Source organism: Arachis hypogaea, chromosome 19, assembly GCF_003086295.3.
Source record: "Arachis hypogaea cultivar Tifrunner chromosome 19, arahy.Tifrunner.gnm2.J5K5, whole genome shotgun sequence".
In the NCBI taxonomy this organism is placed as follows: domain Eukaryota; kingdom Viridiplantae; phylum Streptophyta; class Magnoliopsida; order Fabales; family Fabaceae; genus Arachis; species Arachis hypogaea.
The window spans coordinates 71,993,139-72,019,389 of NC_092054.1; the positions used below are offsets into that span (position 1 = coordinate 71,993,139).

At 36.8% G+C, this 26,251-nt stretch overlaps 1 protein-coding gene, 1 long non-coding RNA gene and 2 other non-coding genes across 5 annotated transcripts; 2 read left to right on the plus strand and 2 right to left on the minus strand.

Annotated features, from left to right (window-relative positions):
• Nucleotides 1–336: 336 nt before the first annotated feature.
• On the minus strand, nt 337–444 carry LOC112781189 (small nucleolar RNA R71). The gene has a single exon (XR_003191981.1). It is a non-coding gene; the product is annotated as a small nucleolar RNA R71 (small nucleolar RNA).
• A 7,316-nt stretch (nt 445–7,760) lies between these two features.
• On the plus strand, nt 7,761–7,868 carry LOC112782028 (small nucleolar RNA R71). The gene has a single exon (XR_003192772.1). It is a non-coding gene; the product is annotated as a small nucleolar RNA R71 (small nucleolar RNA).
• Nucleotides 7,869–17,421: 9,553 nt separating this feature from the next.
• LOC112777491 (protein NDL1) lies at nt 17,422–21,070 on the plus strand. Of its 2 annotated transcripts, none has more exons than XM_025821875.3 (11): nt 17,422–17,803; nt 17,945–18,044; nt 18,276–18,373; nt 18,620–18,708; nt 18,965–19,025; nt 19,100–19,186; nt 19,475–19,552; nt 19,632–19,688; nt 19,830–19,885; nt 20,066–20,201; nt 20,542–21,070. In XM_025821875.3, the coding sequence occupies exons 1-11, from the start codon at nt 17,744–17,746 to the stop codon at nt 20,782–20,784; spliced, it is 1,065 nt and encodes a 354-aa protein (XP_025677660.1). In that variant the 5' UTR covers nt 17,422–17,743; the 3' UTR covers nt 20,785–21,070. The 2 variants fall into 2 exon arrangements, with proteins under 2 accessions (XP_025677660.1, XP_072083871.1); XM_072227770.1 differs by having other exon boundaries at nt 17,521–17,803; nt 18,293–18,373.
• On the minus strand, nt 19,977–22,173 carry LOC112777492 (uncharacterized). The gene is made up of 3 exons (XR_003190439.3): nt 21,645–22,173; nt 20,534–20,801; nt 19,977–20,211 (listed from the first exon to the last, which is right to left on the minus strand). It is a non-coding gene; the product is annotated as an uncharacterized lncRNA (long non-coding RNA).
• Between the last annotated feature and the right edge of the window lie 4,078 nt (nt 22,174–26,251).

The window sequence follows — 26,251 nt, forward strand, 5'->3', positions numbered from 1 at the left end:
GGAGCTCCTGATTTTACAATGCAATCGTTTCAAGCGCATCATCCAGCGGTAGCTACCGATTTTGAAATAAAGACCGCATTGCTGAATTTGATGCCCAAGTTTCATGGCCTACCTGCTCAAGAGCCTATCAAGCACTTGAGAGATTTCCAGGCAGCCTGTTCTACTGTCAGGCGTGATGGCACTGATGAAACTTCAATTCTGCTGAAAGCTTTTCCGTTCTCTCTTGAGGGAAAAGCAAGAGAGTGGTACTACACTCAACCTCTAGCAAATGTATCCAACTGGGATACACTCAGAAAGGAGTTTCTGGAGAAATTCTTTCCATCTGAAGTTACTGATAAACTGAGGAAGGATATCTCTACAATTGTTCAGGATGACAATGAGACTCTCTTTGAATACTGGGAGCGCTTCAATAATCTTCTGGAAGCATGCCCCCACCACATGATTGACAAGATCATGCTACTCAGCCATATCACACAAGGTATGAGGCCCCAAGATAAGACCACATTGAAAAGTGCCAGCAATGGGTCTATGAAGAAGTACAAGACCACTGATGAAGTTTGGCAATTGTTCAGTGATTTAGCTGAATCTACTCGGAACCACAGACAGAAGCAAGGTCATTCAAAAGCCATTGCAGAAGTATCTTCTGGCAAAGAGACTGCTGCTCTAAATCGAAGCATCTGTGAGATGACCAACCTGCTGAAGCAAATGTAGTTGAATCAACAAGCTCAGCAAACTCAACCGCAGTAAAACCAACAACTAGTTCCACAAAAAATTTGCGGAATTTGTGCTGATTACAGCCACTACACTGATGAATGCCCGCAGCTCCAACAAGAAGACAACATGGTGGCATCCACTCACAATTTCTATGACCGCCCCAACCAAGGGTACAATCAAAGTGGAAATAATAACCATGGATGGTAGGACAATTCAAACCAGAATTGGAGGGACAACAATAATAGGGGAGGCAGAGATAACCAGGGAAATCAGAGGTGGAATAATAACAACAACAGGCAGCAAAATCAACCTTACCGAGCACCTCACCTGAGGCAAAACCAAAGACCACCGAACAATCAGCAGCAAACCTCTCAATTTACTTATTCTTCTGTATCTTCTAATGAAGATTTATTACAAGCTTTTGAGAAAAGACAACTGGCCATGGAAAATACCATCGTGAACAGTATTAATGCCAGTCTGAATGGTTTCACCTCTACTCTGCAAGCTCTTATGACACAACTTGGTTCAGCACAAAATTCCAGTAACCAACCTTCAAGCACCACTGGAATCCCCTCTCAACCATTACCCAATCCGAAGGGAGGCATTAATGCCATCACCCTGAGGTCCGGAACCACACTGCAAGAGAGGAATCAGGAGGAACCAAGCTCACCAGAATACGCCTCAGCTGAAGAGGTGGTAGAAATCGAAGATGTTGAAGAGGAAGAGGATATACAGGACATAGCTGAAGAAGAGATAGCTCAACCACAGGAAGAAGCACCAAAAAGCACAGGCACCACAGAAAACACTACTCCCATTCCATTTCCACAACTTGCAAGGAAGCCCAGGAAGCAGCTGGAACCTGATCCTAAAATGGTAGAAATATTCAAAAAGGTTGAGGTAACTGTTCCCCTTTTTGATGTTATTCAGCAGGTACCTAAATATGCAAAGTTTCTAAAAGACTTATGTATCCATAAAGACAAAATTAATGAATTAGAAACTATTCCTTTAGGTAGTTCTATATCTGCTTTAATGGGAGGATTACCTGAAAAATGTAGTGATCCAAGTTCTTGCATAGTTAGTTGTACTATTGTTGGTGTAGTAATTTATGATTGCATGTGTGATTTAGGAGCATGTGTCAGTATAATGCCTTTGTCTATATATGATGTTTTAAGGCTCCCTCCCTTAAAAAGGTCGGCAGCTCGTTTTGTGTTAGCAGATAAAAGCATTATTACAGTGGCTGGAGTTGCTGAAGATGTTTTGGTGAACATTAAAGGGCTCACATTTTCCACTGATTTTTATATCTTGGAGATGCCCCATAATGATTCAGATAAGCCATCATCAATCCTACTTGGAAGACCATTCCTGAAGACATCAAAATTCAAATTGGATGCTTTTTCAGGAACATACTCCTTTGAAATAGATGGTCACATAGTGATCTTCAATCTGAATGGAGTCATTGACAACCCCCCAGAAGATTGTTCTATCTTCCAGTGTGATGTCATAGATGAAAGTGTAGCTGAAGTTCAAAAAGAAGAGTTTGAAGAGAGGCACACTGGACAAGGTCCAAGTGTGGGGACCCTCTTGACTGACAATGAGGACACTTCGCCATTTTCACAAACCCCAGATAATCCAGAGCCTGCCCATGATCAAAAGTTAGAATTGAAACCTCTCCCTCCACATCTCAAATATGCTTACCTTGAGGATGAGCAGAAGCTTCCGGTTATTATTGCAAGAGAACTGACTTCTCAACAAGAAGAGCAGTTACTTGATGTGCTGAGGAAGCATAAGAAAGTAATTGGATGGAGTTTGGTAGACATAGTGGGAATCGACCCTCAAGTATGCGAGCACAGAATATTTTTAGAAGAGGGAGCAAGACCTGTCTATCAACCCCAGAGAAGATTGAATCCCACCATCTTGGAAGTTGTCAAAAAGGAAGTGACCAGATTATTGGAAGCCGGTATCATATATCCCATTTCAGACAGTGAATGGGTAAGCCTAGTACAAGTTGTGCCCAAGAAGTCCGGAGTCACTACCATGAAGAATGAGCATGGAGAGCTCATAGCAACTAGAGTTTAGAATGCTTGGAGAGTCTGCATTGATTACAGGCGTCTCAACCAAGCTACCCGTAAGGATCACTACCCACTTCCATTCATTGATCAAATGCTGGATCGCCTGTTAGGTAAATCACATTATTGCTTTCTAGATGGTTACATAGGTTATTTCCAGATTCATATAGCTCCTGAGGATCAGGAAAAGACTACTCTTACATGTCCTTTTGGGACCTATGCTTATAAGAGAATGCCCTTTGGCTTGTGCAATGCACCAGCTACTTTCCAAAGGTGCATGATGAGCCTTTTCTCTGATCTTATTGAGGACTGTATGGAAGTTTTTATGGACGATTTTAGCATTTATGGTGATTCTTTTAACCTTTGCTTAGATGGATTATCTAGAGTATTAGATAGATGTGTTGATACAAACCTTGTATTGAATTTCGAAAAATGCCACTTTATGGTAAAGCAAGGGATTGTATTAGGACATGTGGTATCTAATAATGGCATTTTTGTAGACCCAGCAAAGGTGAATGTTATTTCTAGTTTACCTTACCCCTCTTCTGTGAGGGAAGTCCATTCGTTCCTTCGCCATGCAGGTTTCTACAGGAGATTTATTAAAGACTTTAGTAAGGTGGCACTTCCCTTATCCAGATTACTGCAGAAGGACATTGAGTTCAAGTTCAGTGAAGGTTGCAAACAAGCATTTGATAAGCTGAAGACTGCTCTAACTCAAGCCCCAATTGTGAGAGGACCCGACTAGAGCCAGCCGTTTGAAATCATGTGCGATGCTTCCAACCATGCAGTAGGAGCAGCGCTGGCTCAGTGTGAAGGTAAGGACCCTTTTGTTATTGCCTATGCGTCTAAGACTTTAGACACTGCCCAGTCCAATTATACTACTACTGAGAAAGAGCTACTTGCTATTGTTTTCGCTCTGGATAAATTCTGAGCTTATTTACTTGGTACTAGAGTAGTAGTGTATTCGGACCATGCAGCTCTAAAGTATTTATTAGCTAAAAAGGAATCCAAACCAAGACTTATACGTTGGATACTGCTGTTACAAGAATTTGATTTAGAAATAAAGGATAGGAGTGGTAATCAAAATTTAGTAGCGGACCACTTGAGTCGCCTTGAACATATTAAGGATGATTCTACTCCTATAGATGATAATTTTCCTTTTGACAACCTGCAAGCAGTATCTGAGGTAGTCCCTTGGTACGCACCCGTTGCTAATTATTTAGTTAGCCGCACATTTCCTCCACATTTCTCTAAACATCAAAGAGACAAGCTGAAAAGCGAGTCTAAATATTATATATGGGATGACCCATATTTATGGAGATGTGGCGCTGACCAGATAATTAGACGATGTGTACCTCAATCAGAATTTCAGTCCATTTTAGAGGCCTGTCACTCATCTGAGAGTGGAGGACACTTTGGCCCTCAAAGAACAGCTAGAAAGATCCTAGACTGCGGATTCTGGTGGCCTACTCTTTTTAGAGATGCTGCTGAGTTTTGTAAATCTTGTCACCCATGCCAGAAATTTGGTAACATATCCAAGAGGGATGAGATGCCTCAACAATATATGCTTTTCTGTGAAATTTTTGATGTCTGGGGCATTGACTTCATGGGTCCATTTCCAAATTCTAGTGGATATTTTTATATATTGTTAGCTGTGGATTATGTTTCCAAATGGGTGGAAGCAATTCCTACCCACACTGATGATGCTAACACTGTTGTTCCTTTGTGAGAAACCATATTATATGCCGCTTTGGATCACCACGAGCGATCGTGAGTGATCAAGGCACCCATTTTTGTAACAGGAGACTAACAGGATTGATGAAGAAGCATGGGATAATCCATAAAGTTGCAATAGCTTACCACCCCCAAACTAATGGGCAAGCCGAGGTGTCAAACAGAGAAATTAAGCGTATCTTGCAGAAGATAGTGAAGCCTCATAGAAAAGACTGGAGCACCAGACTACAAGATGCACTGTGGGCATACAGAACAGCATACAAGACACCCATTGGGATGAGTCTCTTTCGCTTAGTTTATGGAAAAGCTTGCCATCTTCCAGTCGAAATCAAACACAGAGCCTTTTGGGCAGTTAAAGAGTGCAACATGGAAATTGAGAAAGCCGGAACTGAAAGAAAGTTGCAACTACAGGAACTGGAGAACCTTCGCCTAGAAGCTTATGAGAACTCCAGAATATACAAGGAAAAGATGAAAGCTGTGCATGATCAAAACATCAAGAAGAGAGAGTTCCAACCTGGAGATTTTGTTCTCCTTTACAAATCTCGACTGAGGCTCATGCCCGGTAAGTTGAGATCAATATGGGAAGGTCCATACAGAATAGAGAAAGCTGAACCGTACGGAGTTTATCACCTAAGCCATCCTTCAAGTTTTGAACTTATTAAGGTTAATGGACACCGCCTAAAGCTGTACCATGGTGAGAAGGTGCAGAAAAATAAGGAGCTTGAGATCTTCCACTTGGAAGATCCCCACATAGCAGCAGATTGAGCTAGTAGAACGTCCAACTTACGGACGTAAAAGCAAAGTGCTTGGTGGGAGACAACCCACCGCGGTATGATCGTTCTTTTCTTCACTTTTAGTTTTTCTTCTTTAATAACTCTTCTCTTTATTAGTGCTTCTGTGCTCTTTCAATTACATGTCTTTATATTTCTCTTTAAAAAAAAATAAATTAATTAAAAAAAATAAATAAAAAATAAAAAATAAAAATAAAAATAAAAATAAAAAAAATCAATAAATAAGGGAACAAAATTACCCCAATGTTAAATTCAGAATTCAAAGATCAATGCACATATGATAGAATTAAAACACAAAGTTGAAACATGACTATGGGTTGAAAAAGGGAATTATGGCTAGCTAAGCATGAATTTAAAAGTATATAGAATATATGTATATTAGGTGAGAGCTTAGGTTAATTAAAGATTCAATTTATAAAGCTCACTTAGCCATATGTATATCCTTACCTGCACCTTGGCCCCATTACAACCCTGAAAAGACCTCATGATGTTTGCATTGGTATATTAACTGTTGTTGATTGGTTAAGAGAAAAACAAAAGTTAGAAAACATGACTAGAAAAGAATTGAGTGATTACCCTATACACTAGAGATTAGAGCGTACATACATTATCAGTGAGGGTTCAATGCTTAAAATTTCATGTTTCCTGCTTTCATAAGCTATCTTCTTGCACTTTTATCGGTTTTATTGTATAATGATAGAATTAGTGGAATTTGGTTTGTAACTGTTTTGAAAGGCTTATTTACTTTTGATCAAGTGGACAATAATCATATAGTTGCATTTATTTATATACGTAGGATTGCATTGCATTTCATGAGTTTCTGCATGTTCATACTTATTTCCTTGTCTCCTTCAATTTAGCATGAGGACATGCTAATGTTTAAGTGTGGGGAGGTTGATAAACCACTATTTTATGGTTTATATTGTGTTTAATTGTGTGGTTTTGTCATGATCCTTGCCCACTTATTCATCAATTTAGCATGCATTTAGATTTCCTTCCTAAATTCAGTACATGTTTGAAAGTTGCTTCCTAGAGACTTTAATTATTTACTTTTAATTCTCCTTTATTCCATTCGATGCCGTGATCTGTGTGTCAAGTGTTTCAGGCCTTATAGGGGATGAATGAGATGGAGATTGGAGAGGAAGCTAGCAAAAATGGAAGGAACACAAGAATTTGAGGAGATAACCAGCGAGAAGTGACGCGGTCGCATGGCTCACGCGACCGTGCGAAGGAGCGCAAATCGCAGCGACGCGGCCGCACGGCTTGCGCGGCCACGCGGATTGGAAAGCGCAAGCGACGCGGTAGCATGGACGACACGAACGCGTGGAGAGGAAAAAGCGCAAGCGACGCGTCCGCATGGACGACGCGATCGCGTGACATGTGCAATCTGCATAATCTGCAGAATTCAATGGGAGCGATTTTGGACCTTATTTCGGCCCAGTTTTCGGCCCGGAACAGCAGACTAGAGTCAGAGAATATGCAGAAACAACAGACACATTCATTCAGTAGTTTTAGATCTAGTTTTTTTCACTCTCTTAGGTTTTTCTCTCTAATTTTTAGGATTTTAATTTTCAATTGATCTTAGCATTGGAACATTGAGAAGAGTTATTTCCTCATCAAGACTTCATCATTCTAGTTTGTTCTCTTAACTTGTTTTTATTCTTCCATGTTCTTTGTTATGTTCAATTTTGTCATTCAGATACTTTTATGATTAATTAATGCAAGGATTATTTCTCTTTAATTCAATTTCAATTCCAATAATCATGTCTTCTTTTATTTCCCTTTTATGTGCCATGGATTCTTTATTTACAATGCGTGAGTAGTTTCATTACTTGATAGGGAGTTGATTAAAAGGAATTCTTGAGTTGGAAGGATTGAAGGAGAAATTTATAGTTGGGTTAAATGTTGGATTGCTATCCTGTCACCAACGCCAATCCCTTTGAACTAAGTAGGTTGTAACTCGTGAATAGATCTGGCAGTCCAACTTGTTTGACTTTCCCTTAACTAGTAAAGGATAACCAAACAGAGTAACCGTTAATTATAAATCAATCTTAAAAATCACTCCATCAATGATAGAGATTCTAACTAATCAATTCCCAGTCAAGGCTTTTATTTATATTATTTAAAATTCCTCAATTTAAATTCCAATTTACTTAGCTCAACTTCTTGGAACATTTGATTAATAAAACAGCACACTTTTCTGCAACTCGTTGGGAGATGACCTAGGACTTAAAACTCACAGTAATTTTAATTTAAACTCTCTGTGACATATTTCTAAATTGATAGGCAGATTTTTGGTGAGTTAAGATCTATACTCGCAACGTAACCATTTTAATAAATTTTTAATTCACCAGCTTCTGCTTCCCATCATAGATCTACCTGCAAAATGGTCCAATGACATCTTTGATAATTCAGACAGACCATCATAGAATATATCCAGGATGGTCCATTTTGAAAGCATGTCAGAAGGACACTTTTTGGTCAATTGCTTGTATCTCTCCCAAGCTTCATAGAGGGATTCACCTTCTTTCTGTTTGAAGGTTTGAACATCCACTCTAAGCTTGCTAAGCTTTTGAGGAGGAAAGAACTTGGCTAAGAAAGAACTTTTTGGTCAATGGCTACTTCCCGTCCTCTTAGTGAAAATGGTCCAAAATGAGCTGTCACCGCACGGCTAATCATCTGTCGGTTCTCGATCATGCTGGAATAGGATTCAGTAATCCTTTTGCGTCTGTCACTACGCCCAGCACTCGCGAGTTTGAAGCTCGTCACAGCCATCCCTTCCCAGATCCTACTCGGAATACCACAGACAAGGTTTAGACTTTTCGGATCTCAAGAATGGCCGCCAATAATTCTAGCCTATACCACGAAGACTCTGATCGTAGATCAGGAGGCTAAGAGATATGCATTCAAGCTTGTTTGCATGTAGAACGGAAGTGTTTGTCAGGCACGCGTTCATAAGTGAGAATGATGATGAGCGTCACATAATCATCACATTCATCATGTTCTTGTGTGCGAATGAATATCTTAGAGAAGAAATAGGCTTGAATTAAATAGAAAAATAAAAGTACTTTGCATTAATTCATGAGGAACAGCAGAGCTCCACACCTTAATCTATGGTGTGTAGAAACTCTACCGTTGAAAATACATAAATGAAGATAGGGTAGACATGGCCGAATGGCCAGCCTCCCATGGAGGTCTCAGAACGTAAAAGTTACATAATGTGTTCCAGAGATGTGAAATAAATCACTAAAAGTAGTTTTTATACTAAACAAGTAACTAGGGTTTACAGAAATGAGTAACTAATACAGAAATCCACTTTCGGGCCCACTTGGTGTGTGCTTGGGCTGAGCATTGAAGCTTTCACGTGTAGAGGTCTTCCTTGGAGTTGAACGCCAGTTTGTAACTTGTTTCTGGCGTTTAACGCCAGAATAGGGCATAAAGCTGGCATTGAACGCCATTTTGCATCATCTAAACTTGGGCAAAGTGTAAACTATTATATATTGCTGGAAAGCCCTGGATGTCTACTTTCCAACGCAGTTGAGAGCGCGCCATTTGGACTCCTGTAGCTCTAGAAAATCCACGTTGAGTGCAGGAAGGTCAGAATCCAACAACATCTGCAATCCTTCTTTAGCCTCTAAATCAGATTTTTGCTCAAGTCCCTCAATTTCAGCCAGAAAATACCTGAAATCACAGAAAAACACACAAACTCATAGTAAAGTACAGAAATATAATTTTTATTTAAAAACTAATAAAATATATTAAAAACTAACTAAATCATACTAAAAACTATGTAAAAACAATGCCAAAAAGCGTATAAATTATCCGCTCATCACGTATCTCAATCAAATTAAATTTCATTTTCAAATCCATTCTCAATATCATTCAATTCATTCAAAAAGTATACTTTAAAATCAAACGTCATTATCTTTCATTCAAATTCAGTCATCATCATTTTTCATTATCACACTCATCCTTATCACACCTCCCATTCCGTTCATCAATGATTCAAACTCAAAACATAATTTATTCTTTTCTAAATAAATCAAACTAAAACGTAGTCCTTTTTCTTAATAACTCAAAAACAAATCATTTTATCGTTAAATCCAAATCTTTCTACACAACGACTTCAAATGAAATCTCCAATTTTTATAAAAATTTGACAGCATCTTCTCAACTATTTTCAAATAGCAAATCATTTCTAATCAAATCATTTTCAAATATCAAAACTTTTTCAAATTTGTTTTAAACCAAATTCTGCTATTAAATCTCTTACAAACAAAACCAATTCCACTATTAAATCTTTTCTAAAATCAACTCATTTCCAAAATCAATCAAAATTCTAATATTAAATCTTTTCAAAAGTCAACTCATTTTTAATAACAAGACATTTCCAAATCTCAAGAAAACCAATTCAATAACTGTCAATTTAACAAAATCAATAACTCAAAATATTCAACTTTCTCAAACAGTCAACAATATCACCAGACAAACAATTACAATAATCCAGAGCAACTCAATTCAATTCATAAGACTCATGAAATCATAAAATAAAGCATATTTTTCACATCAATATCTATTTATAACAATTCTGTAATATAAAATAAGTTTTAAGAAAATCCCTTACCTCAACCGCGACTTAACCACACGACAAAATTTCTTTAAAAATCTTAATTCGCAACAGCGGCGTCAACTCAGTCCATCCTCACAACAGTAAGAGTTCATCAAACATAGCATGCAAGAATTGAAACTCAACCCTGAGATATTAACGTCGCGTAAGACTCAATAACTTATAACAGAACACATATTCGCAAGCGGTAAGGGTTTCAAAATAGAGTACTTACTGTAACAAAGAGAAAACATGGAAACGGAGTAGCAATGATGTTGGGCAGTAAGGACGCGACGCTGGTTCACCTTTAGCAGCGACGAGCTCCACCGATGGCGATGGTGACGACAACATCGGCGATAGAAATGGCGATGGAACAACTTATATTTGAAAGAGCCTAGCAGCGGAAACGACACAAATGTCCAACACAAGAACAATATGGAAGCACTCACAACACAATATGGCAGCAACTATAACAAGCAAATATAGCAAGTAAAGCAATAATAAGAACACACCGAGATTTTAACGTGGAAAACCCTCTCAATGTGAGAGGTAAAAACCACGAGTCGTCCAGACCAATGAAATAGCTCCACTATAATCAAATGAGGTACAAGAGAGTCTCAAACAAAGCACAAAAATGTGCATATAACCAGCCAAAACATCAAAGCACCAAAGCTCACAAATGAAAAGCAAGAAGATGAAATATACCCAAAAATAGAGCTACTGTCGAAGCCAATTTCTCCCTCTGCAGACCTCCAATTAAAATCTCCACCGTCCAGAATGAAGAACAAGATGTGAAGAATCTACAGTTCAAATTTCACGTCGATCCAACGGTGAAAAATGAGAAAATACCGTTCCAAAATTGCTGCTCTGTGTAAAAACGGGAAACCTAATTTCTCTCTTGCGAAGCCAATTTCTCTCACTGCAAATCAACAAACAACATCTCCACCGACCAGAATGAAGAACAAGATGATAAGAACATGCAGTTTAAATTTCAAGCCGATCCAACGGTGAACAACTGAGAAACTGACATTTGAAATTTACTGCTTTGGGCAAAAACGGGAATTCTGTTTTTCCCTTTCTCTCTCACTTGGTGGCTACTCTCTCTCACTCTCAATGACCCCCAAAAATCTGAATTAGGGTTGTGGCACAATGGGTGCAAGAGACACCCTCAAAATGTTGGGCTTGGGCCTCACAAAGGAGAGAAAAAACCCAACAAATCTCCCCCTTCTCGACTAGGTGGAGGCTCTCGCCATTCCGGCGATCAAACAACATGTTTCAAACTTTTCTCTTGACAATGCTTTTGTCATCATATCAGCACCATTGTCATCAGTGTGAACTTTCTCAAGTTCCAACAACTTGGAATCTAACACATCCCGTATCCAGTGATACCTAACATCAATATGTTTAGATCTTGGATGAAAAGTAGAATTCTTGGCAAGATGAATAGCACTTTGGCTATCACACAACAACACATAACGGTCTTGCTTGAAACCAAGTGCTGCAAGAAACTTCTTCATCCACAACAACTCTTTACATGCTTCAGTTGCTGCAATAAACTCTGCCTCTGTGGTAGAAAGTGCAACACACTTTTGTAGCCTTGACTGCCATGAAATAGCTCCCCCTGCAAACTTGACCAAATAACCTGAAGTAGACTTTCGAGAATCAATATCTCCTGCCATGTCTGCATTAGTAAAGCCAACTAGCAAAGGTTTCTCACCACCAAAACTCAAACTCAAGTTAGTTGTACCTTTGAGATATCTCATAATCCATTTAACAGCATTCCAATGTTCTTTACCTGGATTAGAGAGAAAACGACTCACAGTACCAACTGCATGAGCAATGTCTGGTCTAGTACACGCCATAGCATACATCAAGCTTCCAACAGCTGAGGCATAAGGAATTTCATCCATTGCTTGTTTCTCCTCATCAGTGGTTGGACACTGCTTGGTACTCAACTTAAAATGAGGAGCAAAAGAACTAGCAACACATTTGGCATCATTCATGCCAAACCTTTGAAGCACCTTCTTTATGTACTTCTCCTGTGACAAATAAAGCTTCTTGGAATCTCTATAACGAGTAATAGTCATGCCCAAAATTTGTTTGGCAGGACCCAAGTCCTTCATAGCAAAGAACTTACTCAACTGTTTCTTCAACTCATTAATCCTCAAAGCATTCTTGCCCACAATCAAAATATCATCCACATAAAGCAAAAGAATGATAAAATCATCATCAGAAAATTTTTGCACAAATACACAATGATCTGAAGTTGTCTTACGGTAACCATGCTTCCCCATAACAGATTCAAACTTCTTGTACCACTGTCTTGGAGCTTGCTTCAACCCATAAAGACTCTTCTTAAGCTTGCACACAAAATCTTCCTTTCCTTTAACAACAAAGCCCTCCGGTTGCTCCATGTAGATCTCCTTGTCTAAATCACCATGAAAAAAAGCTGTCTTCACATCCATTTGCTCAATCTCCAAATCAAGAGACGCTGCTAATCCAAGCACAGCACGAATGGATGACATCCTCACAACAGGAGAAAAAATCTCCTCATAATCAACACCTTTTCTCTGGCTAAAGCCTCTAACAACCAATCTAGCCTTATACCGAGGCTTAGAATTGTGTTCTTCATTCTTGATTCTGAATACCCATTTGTTCTTCAAAACTCGCATACCCTTCGGTAGCTTCACCAACTCATAGGTATCATTCTCAAGCAAGGACTTCATTTCTTCTTGCATAGCTTCAAGCCATTGAGCTTTGCTTTCATCTTCAACAGCCTCTCCAAAGCATTCAGGTTCTCCCCCATCAGTCAACAAAACAAACTCATGTGGAGAATACCTTGACGAAGGCTTTCTCTCTCTTGTAGACCTTCTAAGTGCATTTGCAGGAATTTCTAAAGCTGGTTCTTCATCTTGATCATCATCACCAACTTCATCAAGTATTGGATCAACTGTTCCATCTTCACCTGCACTTGTATCATGCTCATTATTTTGAGCTTCAACTCTACCATCTTCTACCATAGGCATAGAGGGAGTAATATCCAAGTCAGAAAAATCATCACTAGGCTGAACCATTGGCTTTTCCGCATTATCAACATCCTTCAATGTTTGGTCTTCAACAAAGACAACATCTCTACTCCGAATCACCTTCTTGTTAACAGGATCATAAAACCTGTAACCAAATTCATCCATGCCATAGCCAATAAAAATACATTGCCTAGTTTTTACATCAAGCTTAGATCTCTCATCTTTAGGAATATGAACAAAAGCTTTACATCCAAAAACTCTTAAATGATCATAAGAAACATCTTTACCTGACCATACCTTCTCTGGCACTTCAAATTGCAAGGGAACACATGGTGTTCGGTTCAAGACATGAACAACAGTGCTCAAAACTTCACCCCAAAAGGATTTTGCCAATCCAGACTGTGACAATAAGCACCTAACTCTTTCAACCAATGTTCTGTTCATCCTTTCAGCCAAGCCATTCAACTGAGGAGTCTTCGGAGGAGTCTTCTGATGTCTTATACCATGCTCTTTACAATAAGCATCAAATGGACCTGAGTACTCACCACCATTGTCAGTACGAATACATTTCAACTTCTTCCCAGTTTCTCTTTCAACAGAAGCTTGAAATTGCTTGAACACATTCAAAACTTGATCTTTGGTCTTCAAAGTGTAAACCCATAATTTCCTAGAATGATCATCAATAAAGGTTACGAAATAGATAGACCCTCCAAGTGTTCTTGTCTTCATCGGCCCACATACATCAGAATGCACCAAGTCAAGTATCTCTGACTTCCTTGAAGGTGGGTGGCTCTTGAAAGAAACCCTGTTCTGTTTCCCAGCAAAGCAATGGTTGCACTTTAGCAAAGCAACCTTACAACCAGATAAAAGATTTCTCTTGGATAACATATTCATGCCCTTCTCACTCATATGACATAATCTCTTATGCCATAAATCAGTTTCATCAACAAACTCAGCAGCATTAACAACATCTTTCACAATCTTTGCTTGAGTTAAATAAAGAGTAGAGTGTCGAGTACCTCTAGCAACAACCATGGAACCCTTGGTGAGCTTCCAACTATCACGAGAGAATGAGCTATCCAAGTCTTCATCACACAACTTACCAACAGAAAGTAAGTTCAACCGAATATCTGGAACATGCTTCACACGCTTCAAAGTCAACTTGGTACCATTAGAGGTTTCCAAGCAAACCTGTCCAACACCGGCACATTTGCAACACCTTGATGAGCCATTTTTACATCACCAAAATCACCAGGAGTAGAGGACGTAAACAAATCCCTCCTAGATGTAACATGAATAGAAGCACCGCTATCAATCACCCAACTAGTGCTATTATCAACGAGGTTAACAGATTCAAACTCCTCAACAACAAGAAAATCATCATGAGTTACATTAACCTTGTCTTCCTTGCTACCATCATCTTTATTTGTGCTCTTGTCTTTACTTGCCTTGGCTTTCTCCTTCTTTAGCTGCCAACAAAATTTCTTCACATGTCCCTTTTGACCACAATGATGACACTCAATATTCTTATACTTTCCTCGAGACTTGCTTCTGCTTTGATCTCTACCTTTAGGACCTCGACTTTTGCTTCTCCCCCTAGACTCAGAAACAAGAACATCTGAATGTGTAGTCGATGTACCTTGTGACTTTCTTCTCATCTCTTCATTCAAAACACTGCTCTTGGCAAGATCCATAGAGATTACACCATCAGGAGCAGAATTGGACAATGACATTCTGAGAATTTCCCACGAGTCTGGTAAGGAGCCAAGAAGTAACAATCCTTGAACCTCTTCATCAAACTTGATACCCATGGAAGATAACTGATTCATAATTCCTTGGAAATTATTCAAGTGATCTGTCATTGATGTCCCATCTGTATACTTCAAAGCCAACAACTGCTTGATCAAAAACATCTTGTTATTCCTAGTTTTTCGAGCATACAACTGTTCAAGCTTAATCCAAAGAGTCTGAGCATGTGTCTCTCCAATAATATGGTTCAACACATTATCGTCAACCCACTGCCTAATATATCCACAGACTTGTCTATGCAACAAAGTCCAATCATCATCAGATTTATCATTAGGCTTCTCTGTACCAAAAACTGGTTGATGAAAATTCTTGACATAAAGCAAATCTTCCATTTTTGACTTCCACAAATCATAATTAGGACCATTAAGAGTGATCATCCTACTAGTATTAGTATTAGCTTCCATTGTTCACAAAATCACAAGCCCAGAAAAATACCAACAAGCTCTGATGCCAGTATGAAAGAGCCTAGCAGCGGAAACGACACAAATGTCCAACACAAGAACAATATGGAAGTACTCACAACACAATATGGCAGCAACTATAACAAGCAAATATAGCAAGTAAAGCAATAATAAGAACACACCGAGATTTTAACGTGGAAAACCCTCTCAATGTGAGAGGTAAAAACCACGAGTCGTCCAGACCAATGAAATAGCTCCACTATAATCAAATGAGGTACAAGAGAGTCTCAAACAAAGCAAAAAAATGTGCATATAACCAGCCAAAACATCAAAGCACCAAAGCTCACAAATGAAAAGCAAGAAGATGAAATATACCCAAAAACAGAGCTAATGTCGAAGCCAATTTCTCCCTCTGCAGATCTCTAATTAAAATCTCCACCGTCCAGAATGAAGAACAAGATGTGAAGAATCTACAGTTCAAATTTCACGTCGATCCAACGGTGAAAGAATGAGAAAATACCGTTTCAAAATTGCTGCTCTGCGTAAAAATGGGAAACCTAATTTCTCTCTTGCGAAGCCAATTTCTCTCACTGCAAATCCCCAATCAACATCTCCACCGACCAGAATGAAGAACAAGATGATAAGAACATGCAGTTTAAATTTCAAGCCGATCCAACGGTGAACAACTGAGAAGCTGACATTTGAAATTTACTACTTTGGGCAAAAACGGAAATTCTGTTTTTCCCTTTCTCTCTCACTTGGTGGCTACTCTCTCTCACTCTCAATGACCCCTAAAAATCTGAATTAGGGTTGTGGCACAATGGGTGCAAGAGACACCCTCAAAATGTTGGGCTTGGGCCTCACAAAGGAGAGAAAAAACCCAACAATATTTTGGTAATTAAAATAATTAAATTATTTATTTTAAAAAATTTTTTCTTAGAGCTTGTGGTCGTGGGCGAAGTGGGAACAAAAAAATAGACATTTATACACACTAAACTAGACAAGGACATTAATCCAACAAAGAACATTCTTCATAAAAATAAAAAATAAAAATAACAATAATAAAAGCTTAAATACAAAATTTAAATACATTATTTATATATAAAATATAATTTTTTTTAATCAAAAGTAATAAAGGAAATAAATGAAGAATAATAAACCCTAAATTTTGATTAATAAAGGATACTTAGCTTTAATCCAATTCAAAATCCTAGGACGTTAAAATAAGGAACCCGGGGGGGGGGGGGGGGGGGGGGGGTTGTGATGAGCTGGAATCTGATCATAAAATAATAGTGGAAGGGCATATAATATTTTATAATAAGAATCCCAGGTATCCTACAGCTGTATTATGGGATGCTCTTGCAAAATTAAATTGCATTTCGCATTCTTATAACATTTGGAATTTTTCATTTTTCTTTCTTTTTTTCTCTTTTTATGTAATAAATCACAATCACATGGGCGCGCCGCTAATGTTCATGTTCTTGCTGTTATTGCTGTCTTTGAATTGAAAAGAAAACCCCTTTCCTTGCCATGCCATGCCAGCACAATTTCACTGTTACTATTATGTTATGCCTTTTATATTAGAATATATCGTACCAATTTATTTTGTGATACGGTATTAATGTATTATACAGTGTATATGTATATAATTAATTTAAATTCAACGAATGTTTAATTCATTCATTCTTTTAGTAAGTGGTGAAGGTTTAAATTTTATTTAGTATGCACAATAATTTATTAATTATGATAAATTTTTAAATAAAATTTAAATTTATGATAAATTAAATCTTAATCTATCAAATTAAAAGATATAATGAGAAATTTAAAAAAAATCATATGTGCATATATCTTATTAAAGTTTACTATAAATGTGTTGATATATATGGTATCTTATATTTCACCCATTAAAAAAATATAGAAATACTTCAAAAAAATACAAATTTGTTTAAAATAATTTGAATAACAAGTAAAATATCTATATATTGAGGAAAGCTTTATCCCTAAATTTATGTTTATCTAAAATATTAGAGACATTAGATATGCAAACCGAAATATATATTTTTTTAATTTAATATCGATATAGTGTAAAGCACTAAAGCATTTAATTATATAATATTATATTAATAAAAATAATTATGTTTTATATTAAGGATGTGAAAAACATTCAAAGAAACATATACTAATCTATAAAATATTTTACATTACATCAGTATAATAAAATTAAAATATTTGTTTTTTAAACTGTGTATAAATTAGTAAAATGTCCCTTTTAGCCCAATTTTGTTCCAACGGTCACTGAATTCTACTATACGACAGCCACTGTAAAAATAAAAATCTAGTACTACTTCTGAATCTGAATCTCTGGAAAAACCTTTCCACTTTTTCAATTTCTTAATTTTTTTTTAAAGAAAGGTCGCTCGTGCGGGTTTTCCCTTCAAATAAGGAAGGGGTTGTGACTTGAGACCGTAATTTAACACCACCAATCAACAACGACAGCAAAGAAACAAAGAAGAAGAAGAAGAAGAAGAAAGCAAGAGCTTCGAAAATCATTGAGCCTCTCTGCTTTGCAGTTACATTGAATGCGTAGGAGTGAGTCATGGGCGAGTCAAGTGACTCACTCTCCATTGACATTGATTTGATACCTTTAGGTGGAAAGGTAACGGTTTTTCTAATTGCATTTTTAGATTCTACATTTTCAGTTTTCATGTGTATAATAAAAGAGTGGAATTTTGTAAACTAAACATTATTACAATTTTTGTATTTAATTTAACTTAGATTGTGTGTGTGTGTATTGCAGGAATTCACGGTTAAAACAAGTAAAGGTTCAGTTTCTGTGCTTGTTTGTGGGGATCAAGAAAAGCCAGCTTTAATAACCTACCCAGATGTGGCTCTTAATTGTATGATATATTATATTGTATATTCTTTTTCTAATTTTATTTGTTTTTAGTAATTTCGGTTTTGTTAAGTTTATTTCCATTTTGAACTTGAGGGAAAATGCCTCGTCTTTTTTTTGGATAGAAATGTTTTGAGGATTGGAAGCAAAATTAAAGCAGGTCTTTGTATTGGGAGAATGTGTTTGAGAATTGTGAAGTTTTGAAAAATAAAAAAGAAAAGTTCCTTTTATGCAGATGTATCTTGTTTCCAGGGTCTGTTGTTCTGCCCAGAAGCTGCTTCTTTGTTGCTTCATAACTTCTGCATTTATCACATTGATGCTCCTGGCCATGAGGTCAGTATTAGTAGGGAATTTTTACATTCTAATGCTCTTCAATTATCAATTTTTATCTGAACTTTGATGCATTTTTCACTTCCATGAAATAGTAATTTATTATAAACCAGTTTCGTAGCTTTGGTATTGATTTGCGTTCCTCAAATTCTTGAAACAAAAAAAAAAGTCATGAATGCTCTCTGCGCAGTAGCTCATAGAGTCTAATAGACTCTTTCTCATTTGCTTAAGAGTTAAGAGTTATTGCAGTTGGGAGCCGATGTGATTTCGTCGGACGAGCCATTGCTCTGTGTGGATGACCTTGCAGACCAAGTTGCAGAAGTTCTTGATTTCTTTGGGTATGTAAAGATCATATGTTTGCGTTTTTCTTAGCATAAAGATTTAGTTTCTCACAGTGGACCTTGAGGACATATTTTTCACTACAAGAATATGTTAGCAATTGTTGTCATGCATTAAAACTAGTAAAGGAATACATCTATAACATCTCAATGTAAAGGAACTTAGTATTTTTTTTCCCCATGCCATTCTTATCGTGTTATGATTAAACAAACTTCTCTAATGTTCTCACATTTGTCCAACACTGCCTTTAATCAGGCTGAAAGAGGTTCTGTGCTTGGGTGTAACTGCTGGTGCTTACATCCTGACACTATTTGCAGTAAGTATCAAAACTGAGTTATAATTGTAACAATCTAGTTTTCGTAACTCATCATGATTTATCTTATTTGGCAGATGAAATACAAGGAGCGCGTGCTTGGATTGATTCTTGTTACACCTATCTGTAGAGCGCCTTCATGGGCCGAATGGCTCTACAACAAGGTTCTTATCCCTGTCGGCAGTATAACTTTCATAATATGTTATCAATTGAAGTATGAAGAACTAGATTAAGGAAGTTAGTAACCTTATAACTGGCAAGGATACTCATATAAATAAGCAGCAACAGAGCAAAGCAATTTAAAAACTGCAGTAGACATGGTGTCTTCCATAGTATTAAGAAACCTTTTCAGCATTTTTGCATATCAATTCTGTAGATACCTCAAAGATCTAAAACAAAAGGAAGAAGACAAAAAATTGCTGCCTAAGGTTTTTCTATATCAATTTGTGCAGGTCTTAATGAATTTATTATACTTCTACGGCATGTGCAGCTTACTTAAGGAATGCCTTCTGCAGCGTTACTTCAGCAAGGTATGCCATTTTCTTTCTTTTTCTGTTGCGAAGCTTGAATCATTTCGACATGTGACAATATTCCTAACATGTCTTTCAGGAACTTAGGGGCAGTGTCCAGGGAGCAGAATCAGACATAATCCTAACTTGCCGACGGGTATGTAAATATTAGTCTTGTTTTAGAAAAAACATATTCATATATTCTTCACCTTCACCCTTGAGCACATAAAAATAGCTATCCAGGAATTAATCTTTGTACAATCCTGACATGTGGATCCTCTTTGAAATATAATTACAGCTTCTGGATGAAAGGCAAAGCTTGAATGTTATGCGTTTTCTTCAAGCAATTAATGTGTAAGTTATATTTTTTTTTTTACTAACTAGTGATGTTTTTCCTTTGCTTTTTGTTGTTGCCTCCAATGTAATACATTTATAATCTAGCATGTGTAATAAAAGATATCAAAAGATTTTCCATATATTATGACTGACAGAAAACTTAGCAAATTATAATTCCTTTTTTACATGAACTTGCAGAAGGCAGGATCTCACTGAGGGTCTGAAGAACTTGCAATGTAAGACACTCATATTTGCAGGTGAAAGTAGTCCCTTCCATGCTGAATCTGTCTACATGAGCACAAAAATTGACCGGAAAATCTGTGCACTTGTTGAGGTAGTTAGTCCTTCCATTCATTATATGAAAAACAAGGGAAAAAAAGTGGAGTATTAAAGTAGTCATTGAAATGTTGCTTTGCAGACAAAATAACTCATAAAGAGATTAATTATTCATCTGATATACCCAAAATTATTACCATCGTTCTTTGTTGACAATTTTTCACCTGTCACCCCTGTCAAACCCAATTGACTGCTGGATGAATTTGATAGGCAAAATTAATCTTTTTGAGAACTACTTTAGGAACATCACTCTTGAACGAGGAAATGAAAATCTAGTTGAGAAAGACAAAGGGAAACAATATTAGAATGTAGCATAACGATGTTGCTTACCTGCTCAGGTTCAAGCTTGTGGCTCACTAGTAACAGAAGAGCATCCAAATTCCATGATATTTCCACTTGAGTGTTTCTTGATGGGTTTTGGCTACCAAAGACAACAATATTTTGCTTCATCATCAAGCAATGGCTCGAATCCAGCCAGCCCCTCTGGTAATCATTCATGCATAGCGCCAGAACTCCTCTCTCCGGCAAGTTTAGGAATTAAGCTCAAGCCTATCCGAACTAGGGTTGATGTTGAAATCTGACTTCGTTCTGCTCAATGCTGCAGTGGAGTGTAAGCTCTTAGTATTGCACATAATATATAGCTATAGCTATTGTTGAATGTACAATATTTTGCTAGTTTAGGATATATTCTTTGATTATGTCGGTGGACCAAGACTAGTGATCGTGTCTTACAAAATCGTGTCTTACAAAATCGATGTATTTTCTCTCAGTGTAAACATAGTGAGAGGTATGTTGCTACGTTATAGTTGACAATAGGATATTCTTTTTCTGAAGGTGGCTTTTGAGGACAGGCCCTTTTTCTGGAAATATCTGCTTTCAGATGTTTAAGGATCTCCTAGATCTAAGAGATAACAATACATTTTTATTCTTTTAAGAGAACGGCAAAAAATGCCATAAAACTATAGCGTTGCGACAAATGTCCGAAATGGCGGATACAGTAAGATATATATATATATATATATATATATATATTATATACAAATTAATACTAAAGTAAAACACTTATTATGTGAAGCATTGAATTCAAAACAATAGCACAATTGTGTTGTACATCAAGTATAAGTAATCATGACACATGAAAAAGAAAATCATAGCAGCTGGCTTAAATCGATAATGATCACAAGAATTTCCTTATTTCCTATTCCTATTAGTAGATTGATGGTGAATGCCTACACAAACTGATTAGTCAAACAAGAAATTTATCAAAAATAATCTCTCAACATGATATTTAAAAGAATAGTTTGTTATCCCATGTAAGATTGAAGTGGTAATTTCAACATTTACATGTTAATCAATGACAAGCAGCTAAATGCCAACATCAAATTATGCAGTGAGTAACTAGATAAAAGAGGTAAGAAAAAAAAAGGGCCAGAACACCAACCCTTGGCATTCCAATCATCTCCAATTCTATTCTCATGAAGATCAAACCTATCCCTATACCTATAACGGAACATATTTCCTCGTCCCGGCCACAGTAGCCGCTGCTGCAATACACCGAAGACTCCGGAATCGCAGCCCACCTTAGCCCTCGCCATCTTATACAGAGCACCAGTGACGATCCCAGCGGCGGCCCTGTTTACAATGTCATCACTGTCGGTGAAATACTGGATCGTACCTCTGTGACAGAGAAGATCAAGCCCAACGTTCCAAGCGAGTTTCTAAACCTGCTGTTACTTTGACCCCCCGAATTGAGGACTCCGTCGATGGTGAGGTAGGCGATGACAGTGTAGTAGGTGAGCTTTTCGCTACAGGAACGGTCTATTACCCAGTTCTGGGAAGAGATTCTCCGGCGAAGTATTCTGAATTGGGACGTTGAGGTCTGGTCAGGGTGGTAGAAGCGCCTGTTCTGGTTCTTGTTGATGTTTAATGAAAGTTGCGATCGTGGAGAGAGAGAAAGAAGAGGTTTAGACACTTCAGTTGAAGGTTCTGGCGTAGGGTTTAAGGGACGGTAATTGTTAGTTGGACGGTTTTGGACACTTTTGCCTTTTAACCAACAAACAAGTTATTAGCGAGGAAACGAGAATTCGGCCACTTGTTAGTAAATTTTTTTAAAAGATTTTATAAAATAATAAAAATAATTTTATGTAAATTTTTTTTTAATTTTTAATTATATTTGGACGTAATAGTATAAAAATATTTATTTATTATGTAAAAAATATTTTTTTTTGAAACAAAAAATATTTTAAAAATTATATTATTTTAGTACTTCTATTTTTATAATTAAAATTTACTAAACACGATAAAAAATAAAAAAAAAATTAATAAAAAATATTTTTTTATCAATTTAATGACATCCAAATAAGTACTTATTCTATTATTTTTTTAAATTTACAGATTTTTATTAATTTTTTTATTTACTTATTTATTATTTTCATCATCATTATATTATTCTATAACGGATAGTATTCTGGCATCAATATTACTAACATGGCATGTTGCTGTCAGCATGTATACTTCTCTCTTCTCAATTTATTTTAAAAAAATATATTTTTTATAATTATATAAAAATTAGCATTTAATACATAATTATACTAAGTGTCTATCATTAATATTTTCAATCATTATAATTATATTAATTGTCAATTATTATAATTGTCAATTGTTATAATATAATTTTTAATCAAACCAAGTTAGGTTGGTCTAATGGTTAGTTCATTAGTCTGCTTAAGAAAGTGTCCGAGGTTCAAATTCCATCTTGTCGATCCAGCAACCCATTGTCCTGCGACAAATCCTTAAATGGAGCTTTGATCCGTGATAGATTAGTCATTGGCTTTCAATTAATGTGAATTTACGTTGCTTTATTTACATTCTTGCAATTTACTATTCCTAAAATTTATATTTCCAGTATTTACATTCATGCAATTAAATTTTCAGTCATTTACATTTTCGTTCTTTATATTCAAGTCATTTATTGCTTTCATTTACTTCTTGCTCATGTCATTTAAATTTCATGTTTCTATTATTAATTATTCATCATCAAATTATGAATTGTTTAACTAGAATACTTAATCAATCATTGCTTGCTTAATTCCTTAATCCTGGTGGGAACGATAACCCACTCACTATAGTATTAGTTGGTGCGATCAGGTGCACTTGCCGGTAGTTTTGCGGATATCAATTTGTAAATTCCGTATCAAATTTTTGGCGGCGTTGCATTAACAGTGATTAATAAACTACCATTGATTGATTATCTAAATTAGACATTTTTTTCTTGGTTTAGTCATTTAATTGCTTTTAATTCTTTATTTTCTTTAGTTCACTAACTATTTTCTTTAGTTCACATCTTCCTCCATAGTAACTCCCAGATCTTCCTCCACTACTTCCTCTCCAACTATTCCTTTACCGCTTGCTTCCTTCCTTAATCTCAGGAAGGTCCTCTCAGGTTCACTATCAAAAGAGGATGAAGTTTCTCCTCTTCTACATGTCATACATTCAATAAACAGCAGACAGAGGACAAGTGAAGGAATCACTTCTTGTTAAGACTGGTGGTTAGTTTGGTTGATACAATTAATCAAACAGTTAATAGAGTAGTAAAAAATGGAAATATGAACAATGAACAGCTAAAATGATCAAATCAAAAATAGAAAGAATTAAGCGAACTAAAGAATTGAAATGAAAGGAATTAACAAGGTAATTAAAAGTGCTTAATCTAGCTTCCTGGTGCACGAAATCACAATCACACTTTTGTAATTTCGCACAACTAACCAGCAAGTGCACTGGGTCGTCCAAGTAATACCTTACGTGAGTAAGGATCGATCCCACGGAGATTGTCGGCTTGAAGCAAGCTATGGTTATTTTGTAATTCTTAGTCAGAAAATTATTAATAAAAATGGTTGGGTTTATGAAAAGTAATTAACATAAAATAAATGATACTTGTTATGCAGTAATGGAGAATAGATTGAGATTTTGGAGATGCTCTGTCTTCTGAATCTCTGCTTTTCTACTATCTTCTTCTTCACGCATGCAAGGTTCCTTCCATGGCAAGCTGTATGTTGGTGGATCACCGTTGTCAATGGCTACCATCCATCCTCTTAGTGAAAATGGTCCAAATGCGCTGTCACCGCATTGCTAATCATCTGTCGATTCTCACTCATGTTGGAATATAATCCATTAATTCTTTTGCGTCTATCACTACGCCCAACACTCGCGATTTTGAAGCTCGTCACAGTCATCCCTTCCCAGACCCTACTCATAATACCACAGACAAGGTTTAGACTTTCCGGATCTCAGGAATGGCCGCCAATAATTCTAGCCTATACCACGAAGACTCTGATCGTGAACCAGGAGGCTAAGAGATACACACTCAAGCTAGTGCAGATAGAACGGAGGTGGTTGTCAGGCACGCGTTCATAGGTGAGAATGATGATGAGTGTCACGGATCATCACATTCATCAGGGTGAAGTGCGAGTGAATATTTTAGAATAGAAACAAGCGTGATTGAATGAAAAACAGTAGTAATTGCATTAATTCATCGAAACACAGCAGAGCTCCTCACCCCAATCATGGGGTTTAGAGACTCATGCCATCAGAAATACAATGTGAAGTGTGTAAAATGTCATGAGTTACATAGTAAGTCTTTAAAAGTAGTTTTTATACTAAGCTAGTGACCTAGGTTTACAGAAAATGGGTAAACTAAGATAGATAGTGTAGAAATCCACTTCCAGGGCCCACTTGATGTGTGTTTGGGCTGAGCATTGAGCTTCACACGTGTATAGGCTTCTCTTGGAGTTAAACGCCAGGTCGTAGCCTATTTGTGGCGTTTAACTCTGGTTTGTAACCTGTTTCTGGCGTTTAATTTCAGAATAGGGCAGGAAGTTGGCGTATAAATGCCAGTTTGCATTGTCAAAACTCGGACAAAGTATGGAATATTATATATTTCTGGAAAGCCCTTAATGTCTACTTTCCAACGCAATTGAGAGTGCGCCAATTGGGTTTTTGTAGCTCCATAAAATCCATTTCGAGTGCAGGGAGGTCAGAATCCAACAGCATCTACAGTTTTTTTTCAGCCTCTGAATCAGATTTTTGCTCAGGTCTCTCAATTTCAGCCAGAAAATACATGAAATCACAGAAAAATACACAAACTCATAGTAAAGTCCAGAAATGTGAATTTTGCATAAAAACTAATAAAAATATGGTAAAAACTAACTAAATCATACTAAAAACTACCTAAAAACAATGCCAAAAAGCGTATAAATTATCTGCTCATCACAACACCAAACTTAAATTGTTGCTTGTCCCCAAGCAACTGAAAATCAAATAGAATAAAAAGAAGAGAATATACTATAAATTCCAAGATATCAATGAAACTTAGCTCCAATTAGATGAGCGGGACTAGTAGCTTTTTGTCTCTGAATAGTTTTGGCATCTCACTTTATCCTTTGAAGTTCAGAATGGTTGGATCTATAGGAACTCAGAATTCAGATAGTGTTATTGATTCTCCTAGTTCAGTATGTTGATTCTTGAACACAGCTACTTTATGATTCTTGGCCGTGACCCTAAGCACTTGATGCACGGAAACTTGTCCCTTAATAAATCTCCCTCGGCAAGTATACCGAATTGTCGTCTAGTAAAAACTCACAGTAGAGTGAGGTTGAATCCCACAGGGATTGATTGGTCAAGCAACTTTAATTGGAAGAATGTTCTAGTTGAGCTAAGCAGAAAGTGAGTTGAGAATTGCAGGAAATTAAATGGCGAGAAAGTAAATAGCAGAAAATAAATGACGGGAAGTAAATTGCAGAATCTTAAATGGGGAAGGAAAGTTTAGCATGAAGGTAAATGGAATAAAGTAAAGAGAATGGGTAAGATCAGAAATGGGGAATTCATTGGGCTTAGGAGATGTTGCATTCTCCGGATCAAGTTCATTTTCATCTCTTCCGCAATCAATGCAATTCATTGATCTCCTTGGCAATCTTAAGTGATTGAATTCCAATTCCTTGGTAATTCAATCTCTCAAATCAGATCAATAGCCAATTCCTTGGTCTAATTGCT

Bases quoted from the DNA above. Each gene is read 5' to 3' on its own strand.
- LOC112777491 (XM_025821875.3), top strand. From the start codon at position 17,744: ATGGGCGAGTCAAGTGACTCACTCTCCATTGACATTGATTTGATACCT. The intron at 19,026-19,099 runs GTAAGTATCAAA...CTTATTTGGCAG, and splicing joins ACATCCTGACACTATTTGCA to ATGAAATACAAGGAGCGCGT. The intron at 20,202-20,541 runs GTAGTTAGTCCT...TTACCTGCTCAG, and splicing joins AAATCTGTGCACTTGTTGAG to GTTCAAGCTTGTGGCTCACT.